The following is a 12770-nucleotide window of genomic DNA, read 5'->3' on the forward strand; positions in this document are numbered from 1 at the left end:
ATGTTCTTCTTTACAAATGAAATAAATGTCGGACCGACTGACTGACATGGTGTTCATTCTTCTTAGAAAACAATCAGTTTTTAGAAATGTCTCATGATATATATTGTCTCTAGAAGTGTGTTATTCAACTTCTGTTTCTGTTGGACAAGGAAAAGAAAATCGCAATACTTTGAGAATCGCCAAAAATGAAAACCGTAAAAATACAAATTGAGTACCCATGTATCGTGAAAGAATCGAATCGGCGATAAAAGCATATCGTCCCAGCCCAAAATATTATTAAGTCCTGTTCTCTTTATTTATATATTTTATACTGTCCAACCAGTAGAACATGTCCTGTTCTCTTTATTTATATATTTTATACTGTCCAACCAGTAGAACATGTCCTGTTCTCTTTATTTATATATTTTATAATGTCCAACCAGTAGAACATGTCCTGTTCTCTTTATTTATATATTTTATAATGTCCAACCAGTAGAACATGTCCTGTTCTATATATTTTTATTTATATATTTTATAATGTCCAACCAGTAGAACATGTCCTGTTCTCTTTATTTATATATTTTATAATGTCCAACCAGTAGAACATGTCCTGTTCTCTTTATTTATATATTTTATAATGTCCAACCAGTAGAACATGTCCTGTTCTCTTTATTTATATATTTTATAATGTCCAACCAGTAGAACATGTCCTGTTCTCTTTATTTATATATTTTATAATGTCCAACCAGTAGAACATGTCCTGTTCTCTTTATTTATATATTTTATAATGTCCAACCAGTAGAACATGTCCTGTTCTCTTTATTTATATATTTTATACTGTCCAACCAGTAGAACATGTCCTGTTCTCTTTATTTATATATTTTATACTGTCCAACCAGTAGAACATGTCCTGTTCTCTTTATTTATATATTTTATACTGTCCAACCAGTAGAACATGTCCTGTTCTGTAGACATGGTCCTTATTTATTTATTCATGTTGGATCAGTCCACTATGACCATCAGTTGACCAAAATAAACTGGTTTTATTTGTTAGGAATCTATTTTGATGCGTTTTCCCGTAATTTTTGTTTAGTTTAAAAATATCGGAATTAATATCTATATCGCAGTATCACATTTTGTTAATATCGTGCAACCCGTGTCGTGGGAATTCTGGGAATTCCTCCCCGTTTCCTTTAGTTTCCAGCTTGGCTCTGAGCTGCAGTCTGGCTCTGAAGGGCTGCTGGGGGTTTTCCATTGACTTTTCCTCTCGTCATCCATCGATCCTTTTGAGGTGTCTGGAGGGCACATGTGTCGCCATGTGTCCCAACCGCCAGGAGGATTCCCTGACCGCTACAAACCCAGCCGCCAATGTACATTCAAACGTGTTGCGTTATGGTTTATTTCAGGCGTTTTAATGTCGGCGATTCAAAGAGAGAACGAGCGCGGTGGCGGTCATCTTTCTTTCGTTCTCCTCCTGTTTTATGTGCTACATACACGATACAAAAAGCTTGTATTTATGTATTGTTTGTGTGAAATGAAGGCCCCTGTGGGAAAAGTGTAATGGGCATCCACACATCTTCTGACATTTCATAGACCGAACAGTGTGCAGACCAATTGATATGTTAAAATAATTGTTAGTTTGAGCCATAAAGGAGTCTGTCTTTGGGTTTAAACTGAGCTTTTCTTTCAGAGACTTTCCTATTTTCCCTTTATGGAGCTTTTTCATAGCAGACACATGTTGACTTGTCATAGTAGGAAAAGCACAGCTGACATTGATAACCTTAACGATGGCTCAGTTCCATCAAGTGTCCCAGTAAGATATTTCAGGGAGTCAGCATGAACAATACCAGGACCTCTCCTAAGTGGAATGCAGCCATCATTAATGGTTTAATACCAGGGTCTCTCCTAAGTGGAATGCAGCCATCATTAATGGTTTAATACCAGGGTCTCTCCTAAGTGGAATGCAGCCATCATTAATGGTTTAATACCAGGGTCTCTCCTAAGTGGAATGCAGCCATCAGTAATGGTTTAATACCAGGGTCTCTCCTAAGTGGAATGCAGCCATCAGTAATGGTTTAATACCAGGGTCTCTCCTAAGTGGAATGCAGCCATCATTAATGGTTTAATACCAGGGTCTCTCCTAAGTGGAATGCAGCCATCAGTAATGGTTTAATACCAGGACCTCTCCTAAGTGGAATGCAGCCATCATTAATGGTTTAATACCAGGACCTCTCCTAAGTGGAATGCAGCCATTATTAATGGTTTAATACCAGGGTCTCTCCTAAGTGGAATGCAGCCATCATTAATGGTTTAATACCAGGACCTCTCCTAAGTGGAATGCAGCCATCATTAATGGTTTAATACCAGGGTCTCTCCTAAGTGGAATGTAGCCATCATTAATGGTTTAATACAAAGGTCTCTCCTAAGTGGAATGTAGCCATCAGTAATGGGTTTGAATACACCTGTGCTTTTCCTACTATGACATGTCAACTTGTCTGCCGTGGAAAAGGTCTATTGGTACAAATTCTTTCCAGGAAACTTCGTGGGAAATTATTAAAATAAAGCGTCACCAGAGACAACACGACTGTGATTGCAAGGTTGTGTATCAACTGGTGTCAGTTATTTAGAGAAATATTAGTAGGGATGTATCTATGCGTTGTGAATCCGTTAAAAATGGTTTGAAATGTGTAAAGAGGTCACTATGTCTTCTCAGTTTATTTATTTGAAGATATTTTTTTCTATAAATTTAGTTATTTTGATGTGGGACTTGTTGTAGGAATCAAATTATTAATGTTTCATTTAATGTTTGTTATTTAAGATAAAATACAATTTTAGTGTATCAGTTTTGATATGAGGACACAGGTTTTTAGAAATAAAGGAATATTGTTCCGTTGTTTGCAGCTCATTCTGTTAAAAAGAATCCTGAGAAAGTCATATCATGAACTTCTGAATCCAAATCGTGAATCCAGGGCTTAAAGTTCTCAGGCACCATGCCTGAATTGTTTAATTAAATTTACTTCAATAGTTAAAGCTATAGTACGTACATTCTGTCGCCCCCATGAGGAATTCTAAGTAATGACAACAACACTGTCGGCGCGTCCACATGATACAAGACCAATCATAAAAGCTGGTCAGTCTGACATCATACTGCCTGAGCTCATTACTATTCATTAGCTCGCCAAGTCGCGCTGGGTAAAGGATTCTGACAGCCAGGCTCTCATTGGCTAGCTGTTAGCCAATCAGATTCAAACAGCTTAGCTTGTGGAATATTAATGAGAACTGGCAGAAATCGAGCTGAGTCTTCCTGTAGGCTTTCTATACCGCGCTAGACTGGCTTGAAACAAGGTAACCAAGGCATTTTTTCCACAAAAAATGTTACAGAGTCCATGGACAAAGTCACACAAAGTCATGAAATACGTGTGGCAGGTCACCTTTAAGTCAAAACATTGTACACACTTCCTCCGGGGCAGCATTTCAGGCTCACAATGGGTTTCTTGTAGCCTGACAAGCCAGCCCCACATCCAGATGTTGGGTCTGGGAACTCCCCATTGGCAGGGCTCAATCTGAGGAGCGGGATAAACGGTTGTCTTTCAAATTCTCTCTGCACGCAATAGGATAGCGCTACAACCAATCAGAGCAACGCTAGCTGATAGATTCAACTTTGAACTCCGAACACATCTTCCTTTTTTTAAGAATGACTTCAGTGTCGTTCTTTGGTCTTTTCTCAAAGAAAAGCTGAGCTCCAAGTCTCCCAGAAGACCTCTGTTCACCAGCAGCAGCAGCGGCCATCTTCTTTGTTTTCAAGTAGCGGGGAAATCACGCACCTGAGCCGTCGCACCTCTGCCGTCATTAGGTTAAGCCCCGCCCACCATCTCTGTACACGATGTGATTGGCCTGAACAGAATTTGGTTTTTCCAGCTCGCAAGCCAACGGAGAGTTGCTAGACTGACCCTGGCTGCAAATTACATTTGCTGCCGCTAGGGGGTGGGTCTAGATTTCTTGTCTTTAACCCCTGTAAATCCTATAGAATCGTGAGTTGCGTGTATTAGATTCCTTGTGATTATCTGCCCTGTCTTCCTCAGTAAACCTCTTTTGTCTCCGCATGTTTCAGGATGGATCATCAGGACTGGCAGCGGGGGAGAAGTAGAGGGCACCGGCGCAACAACAACAACGACGACGACGATGACGGTGAGAAAACATTTAACCTGCGAGAGAGTAAAGTGGTGCAGTAGTGTGATAAACTGTAACCTTGTTTGGGAAAATGGGAATATGTTGTGCAGTAGTGTGATAAACTGTAACGTTGTTTGGGAAAATGGGAATATGTTGTACAGTAGTGTGATAAACTGTAACCTTGTTTGGGAAAATGGGAATATGTTATACAGTAGTGTGCTAAACTGTAACTTTGGGAAAATGGGAATATGTTGTACAGTAGTGTGCTAAACTGTAACTTTGTTTGGGAAAATGGGAATATGTTGTACAGTAGTGTGCTAAACTGTAACTTTGTTTGGGAAAATGGAAATATGTTGTACAGTAGTGTGCTAAACTGTAACTTTGTTTGGGAAAATGGAAATATGTTGTACAGTAGTGTGATAAACTGTAACCTTGTTTGGGAAAATGGGAATATGTTGTACAGTAGTGTGATAAACTGTAACGTTGTTTGGGAAAATGGGAATATGTTGTACAGTAGTGTGATAAACTGTAACCTTGTTTGGGAAAATGGGAATATGTTGTATAGTAGTGTGATAAACTGTAACTTTGTTTGGGAAAATGGGAATATGTTGTACAGTAGTGTGATAAACTGTAACCTTGTTTGGGAAAATGGGAATATGTTATACAGTAGTGTGATAAACTGTAACCTTGTTTGGGAAAATGGGAATATGTTGTACAGTAGTGTGATAAACTAACTTTGTTTGGGAAAATGGGAATATGTTGTACAGTAGTGTGATAAACTAACTTTGTTTGGGAAAATGGGAATATGTTATACAGTAGTGTGATAAACTGTAACCTTATTTGGGAAAATGGGAATATGTTGTACAGTAGTGTAATAAACTGTAACCTTATTTGGGAAAATGGGAATATGTTGTACAGTAGTAGTCGGTGTGTTAGCTAAAGTAGATGGCTGTCGGCACGACAACAGTTTGGAGAAACAGACAGGAGTACCGACACGGAAGACAAGCTAATGTCCTGCTGTGGACGGGGGGGCGGGGCAGCAGCTAAACACATTTTAGACCCCTAAAAACATCTCTATCAGTTTAAGTGGACGCTATATTTAGAGTATTTATTTATTGAGAGATGGGAAGATATTCCCAATTCTCTGTGTGCTTGTGTGTTTACAGTTCTATCACACTAATGAGAACTCTGCTTTTATAACCCTCCACAATCTGTTACTCTATTGATTCGTCTCTCTCTCTCTCTCTACCCTCTCTCTGTCTGTCTCTCTTTCTGTCTGTCTCTGTCTCTCTCTATCTGTGTGTCTGTCTGTGTGTGTGTGTGTGTCTGTCTCTCTCTCTCCCTTCCTCTCTCTCTGTCTCTCAATTCAATTCAAATTGCTTTATTGGCATGCATGTCATAAAAACAATATTGCCAAAGCATCAAGGATAATGCGATGAGAAAATATACATACATACAATTCAATGAGTAAACTCAAATTTTTAAATGTAAAAAAGAAAAACAAGAATACACAGTCTCTGTCTCTCTCTGTTGCTCCCTCTCTCTTTCTGTCTCTGTCTGTCTGTCTACTGCTGTTTCTCTCTCTCTCTCTCTCTCTCTCTCTCTCTGTCAATTCAATTTTTCAATTAAATTTGCTTTATTGGCATGAACAAAGAAAACATGTTGCCAAAGCTGTCTCTGTCTGTCTCTCTCTCTCTCTGTCCGTATATCTGTCTCTTTCTCTATCTCTCCGTCTCTCTCTCAATTCAATTCGAAGGGGCTTTATTGGCTTGAAAGTCTCAACAATGTTGCCAAAGCTTCAACATTTTGTCCAAATATTTGGACAGAACACAACAAACAGTAATATGAACATTAACACAATATTAGGATGATTTATAGTAATTCTAAAAATCTATTTGTATGGCAAATATGAAACACAAATATGAAAGCAAAAGTTATTAAGCAATATGCAGGGAAAATAAAAAAACAAGACAGTAAAAGTGTGTGTGTGTGTGTCTCTCTCTCTCTCTCTCTCTCTCTCTCTCTCTCTCTCTCTCTCTCTCTCTCTCAGAGGCCCAGCCAGTCTACATCGGTGTTCCAGTTTCCCACAGACGGAAAAGGCGCAGACATCGCTCCAACGCCAGTGACCCTGAGCGCGACGCGCGTCACTCGCACTATGATCACCACGCGCACGGCGAGCACTCGCAGCGCAGCTATTACCACGACGACAGAGAGGAGCACTACGACGATGACGAGGGCAGCGCCGAACGCCACCAGCACGCCAACCTCTCAGGTTAGAAAATACATGTCGTCGTCTGCGCCGTATCCCGCACACACAAAACGCAACACAGAAAATACTAGATGAAAACCTAAAATGCCAAAAGTAGAATGGTAAATGTAGGGCTGCCACCTCTTAGTCGATTAGTCGACTAATCGGTCGTTTTGGTCTTAGTCGACTAAGATTTCTTTAGTCGATAAGTCATTTTTTATGCTTATTCATGCTTAATTACTTATTTCCAAGAAACTTCTGAGCACATTCATGGTAAACACAAGATTTAAAGTGGTGCTTTTGCAGGATTAATTGTGGAGAAACTCAGTTTTACAGATGGTTAATTAACTACATTTATATTGTGCTTTTCTAGTCTTAACCACCTCTCAAAGCGCACAGCTCTGTTAATTAAATCAACTAATCGATTAGTCGACAAAATCCTAGAAGTGTTAGTCGACTAAGAATTTCTTTAGTCGAGGACAGCCCTAGGTAAATTGTATTAGAATGGACACAGGACTCATTACTTTTTGTAACTACTGCTTATGCCGACCTTACACTAAACGCCTTTTCAAGCAATTTCACTAGCTATGTTTCCATCCACACGTTTTTTATCCGAATTAAGTTTAATTTAATTTAATTTAATTAGTTTATTTGTCAGGGACAATGTACAAAATACATTAATCTTACAAAAAGATGTTTTGTACCAGAGTTAGCTAATGCTAGTTTCCATCTGCAGCAGTCCCCGGGTAGGTGCACACAATATTAAAACATTATATTACAAATAACTGTCAATAGTACTAAGAAATACATGCAAGATTACACTAATCAAATATTTAAATAAAAAACTAATCAAAAAACCATCACAGCCTAAAATATATACAACATAGTCAAAAAACATTTACTTCAATATTACATTTGTAAACTTTTAAGTGTGCTGATGCTCACATAGCTGGTTATCAAGGATGTATTTCTGTGATATCGAGTGAAAAATGCCGTCATGGAAACCGTTAAATTCGATAGAATTTCATGAATATCGACTCAAATGAAAAATGTTTCGGTCTCATCGGATTTTATTTTACGAGCAAAATATAACGGCTAATTTAGATAGCAAAAATCTAAGAAATGCCATCATTTATCAGGAACTCGCGAAGGAAATGACCAACAAAGGTTAGGACAAGCCGTGGGACGTCCTGCGGAGTGAATGGAAGGCCCTCAAACAGCGATACAGGTCTCAAAAAAGAGAGTTGTCTCTCAGCGGTGCCGGAGGGGAAATAAAAGGCAAGTTCCACCTTTCTGATGAGCTGGATCAGATCCTCGGCCAAAGGCCCATCGCAGCTTCCTCGGCTTCTGATATTAACAACAACAACTACTGTTGTCTAGCAAAACTTTGTTCGCAAAAGTTTGCTTGAATGTTGTGCGATTCAGTGCGAAAATGAATGGAAACACCTTAAAATGTCTCAAATCAATTCGATAATACCAATTTAATCGCAAAACAGGACACGCAACAGGTTTTTATTCGCTTTAAAGCCGTTGGATGGAAACACACTTTCACACTCAGCTTTATTCGCATGAGTTTTTTTTACCGAACTTCAGATAATTCGACTGGAAACTTAGCTCGTGTCGCGGACTATTTTCCAATATCTGAATCAGATCCCGAGAGTCCTTGCTAGAATCGGCTCGCTCCCGTCGTCTCAATCGTTTGGTGTAACAGGGTCATAAAACTCAGTTCGAGCTCAAGTCTTTTTCCCAATCTTGACGTTCCAACAGAATCAAAAACGTGTAAACGCGGACCTCCAGGTACTGCCGCCAGTCATCTGCATGTACAGCAGCTAGCTAGCTTGATTAAAGTTGTGACCCCGCAAGGTCTTTTTTGCAAAGTTTTTGCCGTTCCCATCAACATTTTCTAATGCGATTCTTCAAAATGAGCATAAAAATACATTGATGGAAACCTGACTAATGAATCCTACTGACTTTGATGGTCCTCTGACTTTACCTCTAGCGCCACTATGAGGTTGGCATTTGTGGTTTTCAGTTAAATATCTACAACAAATACTAAAGATAGATTGCCATAAAGTATGACAGTAAAGCCTGTTTTACAGTAACCGCAGCCGAGCTGGCGCATGTAAATGTGACGTCATGAGATCTCCGTGACTATTTATACCCGCGCTGGTGGTCGTGACACTAGCTGCAGTCTTCTCCTGAACAGCGGTGGCGCTAATGAGTAAAGGCTACCGACGCTGCCCTTTCTACGGACTAGAAGAAGAAGAAGAAAAAGGTAAACAACGGCAGAACTGGCAGCAGCATTGCCGTTAATGCTTCGATTTGATTGGATGAGCTACTTGAGCCTTTCATTCACCATAAAAGAGCTCATCTTAACCCAGTAAGTTTACCAGAGAGACTTGTAGTCACTCTGAGAGTCCTGGGATCCGGTTGTCGGAGAACTCGTCCATGTTTCCTAAATAAATCGGACGCGCCGGCCGGATATTACGTAATTTTGACGTCACGATGTCGAGCGCCACCTTGGATGCGTCTAGTATATAACGGCTTTAAGAGCTGCAAAGATGAATCAATTCATCAATCAGTCGTCAACTTTGAGATAATTCACCAAGTATTTTGATAATCGATTAATCGGTTTGAGTCCATTTTTTTACGAAAGAGAAGTGAAACTCCTCTCATTGCGGTGGGGGGGGGGTCTTCTTAAAGAGGCAGGCGCTTAAATTGAGCTTTTCACACAGAGGGTGAGTGCTTTTTGAACATGAAAGCATTAAAACACATTTTATAGAAACTCAAAATACAAGAATGTGAACCTGAAAATGAGCATGATGTGAGACCTTTAAGTGAAAAACTGAAACACATCAAACCTTTTTGGTGCTTTGCAGTTTGACCTATGCTCTTATAACCGAAGCACCGTCTGCATTTATAGTGTGTGTGTGTGTGTGTGTGTGTGTGTGTGTGTGTGTGTGTGTGTGTGTGTGTGTGTGTGTGTGTGTGTGTGTGATGAGGTAAAAGTTGTAAGTGCATGCATGTATGTGATGAATATTTTACAGCAGGGTCCCTGTTCCCAAGGGGCCATGAAGTCTGAAGCCTGTAAGCTGATTAGAGCTGAGGAACTCCAATCTGTGTGTGTGTGTGTGTGTGTGTGTGTGTGTATTTTGGGGTGACTGTGTGTGTGGTATGCTTTGTATTTCTGCCGATTCCAGTCAGGATTCGTACCCAGCGTGTACACCAAAAAACAAAACCCTGAGGTGGCCAGTTTAGAAAGCACTGATGCAGGACGGTTGGGGCTAGAACTAGAAGTTACGTTAGTGAGGATGCCCTTTGCTGTTTTTGCATGTTTGTGTTGGTCTTGAGTGTGTGTGTGTGTGTGCGTGTGTGCGTGTGCGCTTGGGCTTCTGGGAGGAGAGTACTAGAGGTTCCTGTGGTGTGTGTCAACCCTCTTAAAGCCTCTGGCTCTTTGCTGCTTTGGAGATTTTAGTGGATTTCTGCCACAGCTTAGAGAAGACCTGTTTTTTTTTTTCTCTCTCTCTCTCTCTCTCTCTCTCTCTCTCTCTCTCTCTCGCCCTCTCGCCGACTGATTGAACGGCGCAGGTTTTTACAACTTAGACAGACAGCGCGCCGAGTCATACGTGGCTAATTGAAACAACAAAAACTGGCCGTGTGGGAAATCTAAAGGAAGTCAGCGGAGAAAAGGAGCATTAAAAAAGGACGTATGCTAGAGGGAGCGAGAGCGTTTTTAACTTCTCCCCACTCATGGTGGCGAGCTAAGGATACTCAGCCTCAACAAGAGGACAGGAAGCCAGACACCCAAAGCAAACCCCGAGGATCTCTCTCCAGTGACCTTTGGGTCTTACTGTGACTCCGGTCAGTGGATCCAGTGAGCATGCAGGACCGCGAGGTGTCTTTTCCCTCCATTATGGCCTCGCGCTGGACCCTACCTGGCTCCCAAATAGGTAAAGATTAGCACAAGGGAAGAGGGGGATAATGTTGTTGAATATTTTAACAACGATATTACGTGCGATGAACAGATACCAAAGTGTACTCAGTTGTGCTTATCTGCTGCTTTCAGTATTCTGCTAAAATACAACAAACTGCGTGTTGAATTAAAAAAAAAGAAAGAAAGGAAATCATATCCGACCTGAACTTTAAAGGTGCAGTAGGTAAGTCTTATAAAACTACCTTTCTGTCATAATTGCTGAAACTGACCCTATGTTCCAGTAGAACTACATTGCTTCATGTAGTCAAGTCAAGGCCACCAAAATCACCATGAACCTGGGTGTTTTATTTTGAAATATGTTTTATTTTTGTAAAGTATACGGCTGCACTGTGGTCTTCCTGTATGTGATTACCTTCGCTGGCGACTCGCGCAAGAAATAGAGGAGACGCCGAAACAATATAGTACGATACAATATACAGAACAGGCCAAAATTTTGGACACACCTTCTCATTCAATGCGTTTCCTTTTTATTTTCATGAATATTTACATTGTAGATTCTCACTGAAGGCATCAAAACTATGAATGAACACATATGGAATTATGTACTTAACAAAAAAGTGTGAAATAACTGAAAACACGTCTTATATTTTAGATTCTTCAAAGTAGCCACCCTTTGCTTTTTTTGATAACTCTGCAAACCCTTGGTGTTCTCTCAATGAGCTTCATGAGGTAGTCACCTGAAATGGTTTTACCTTCACAGGTGTGCTTTGTCAGGGTTAATTAGTGGAAGTTTTTCCCTTATTAATAAAAAAAGCAAAGGGTGGCTACTTTGAAGAATCTAAAATATAAGACATGTTTTCAGTTATTTCACACTTTTTTTGTTAAGTACATAATTCCATATGTGTTCATTCATAGTTTTGATGCATTCAGTGAGAATCTACAATGTAAATAGTCACGAAAATAAAAAGGAAACGCATTGAATGAGAAGGTGTGTCCAAACTTTTGGCCTGTACTGTAGATATTTTTACCTTTTATTTAGGAAGCTTTCCTAAATAAAAGGTAAAAATATCTACAGTACAGGCCAAAAGTTCCTGCAAAAGAGAGGCTCTCTTTTGCAGGAACACCCTGATCACATTCACGCAGTTCCACATTCACACCTGGGAGCTGCCCAGTACAACCACAGTCTGACCTGCTGGCCACTGAGCAGCTCCACTGCAGTGGTTGGGGGTTAAGGGCCTTGCTCAAGGGCACCTCAGTGGTGGTGAAGGGTATATGGGAGGCACAAGCGCTGCTCTTTCACTTTCCCTCACCCAGATTTTATCCTGTCGGTCTGGGGGATTGAACCGATGACCTCCCGGTCTAACCTTTAGGCCACCACTGCCCAATGCCCAACGAATGGACAGATTGGATAATATGGGGGCTGCTATATGCGATGTTCACGCGATGCTTAAGCGCCCGGTGTGTTTTGCAATGTTTGCCGGTTTTTTTTACAATGTTTTTCTCGCTTTTTCCGACATTTTGAACGTTTTAATTTTTTTTTTTACGTTTTCAGAAGTTTACTAACTGAGCAGCTTCACATGAGAGAATTGTATTCAGCCTAAAAGAAAACGTTCTGTATTTTAACTGTAGCTACATAACATTATTACAGTTTTTTAAATTGCGGGGCAAAGTCCAGGTAATGAGGTGCAAGAACTTTTTCGGTTATTTTTACGGATTTATTCCTCAGAGTGTAACGTCAAATGCAAAACAGATAACTGGCAGCAATTGACGAGTAACAAATCGCAGTAAGTTACATGTCAATCGCTGCCAGTTACAACAGAAATATAATTGTAAAGTTAAACACAGTTAGAGCACAACAGTGACCGCGTGATTCAGTATCTCTTTTGACGTTTCACTAAATGCTTATCCGTCTTTGACCCATATACCTTTTTCTCTCTGTAATGTTGTTTACCTGTATCGAGGCAGATCTTAAACCATGTGTCTCGACCGGGAAGCACTTTGGGTCCACTTGTGTTGTTTTAAATGTGCTTATAGAAATAAAGATGACTTGATAAACAGCTCTCCTAAGGTGACGTGAGCGTATGTGACAGAGCTGAGATAGTAATGGAAAGTGTTTGTGGAACATTGTATTGTATTACAGTTCTTCACCGTGCTATAGTTAACTCAGATTACATAATTGTTCCCTCCCCGAGCGTACATCAAAGTGTTGATCGAGGTTGTGTGAACGCCGCGGTCTCACACAAGGCGTTGGGACTCCAGCGTGACGCTAGAACCTGGAACTGGTCACATCTGTGAGGTCATCGGTTTATCTGCTTTTTTTTTCCGTAGCTTTCGGATCACAAGGAGGTTCAAACGGAGGCCAGTGGCCCACATACACACACACACACACACACACACACACACACACACATATGCAAAAACACGCACACACACGCAAAC

At 40.4% G+C, this 12770-nt stretch overlaps 1 protein-coding gene across 6 annotated transcripts in view; it reads left to right on the top strand.

Moving 5' to 3' along the window:
• Positions 1–3733: 3733 nt before the first annotated feature.
• The window catches only part of slc4a5b (solute carrier family 4 member 5b), a 71665-nt gene continuing 62628 nt past the window's right edge, over positions 3734–12770 (top strand). For all 6 annotated transcript variants that reach the window (XM_028601817.1, XM_028601822.1, XM_028601823.1 and 3 more), the window contains exons 1-2: positions 3734–4167; positions 6200–6421. In XM_028601817.1, the coding sequence (XP_028457618.1) occupies positions 4092–4167; positions 6200–6421 (298 nt within the window). In that variant the 5' untranslated portion in view covers positions 3734–4091. The remainder of the gene's footprint in view (positions 4168–6199; positions 6422–12770) is intronic.

This window comes from Perca flavescens, chromosome 16, assembly GCF_004354835.1.
Source record: "Perca flavescens isolate YP-PL-M2 chromosome 16, PFLA_1.0, whole genome shotgun sequence".
NCBI lineage: Eukaryota > Metazoa > Chordata > Actinopteri > Perciformes > Percidae > Perca > Perca flavescens.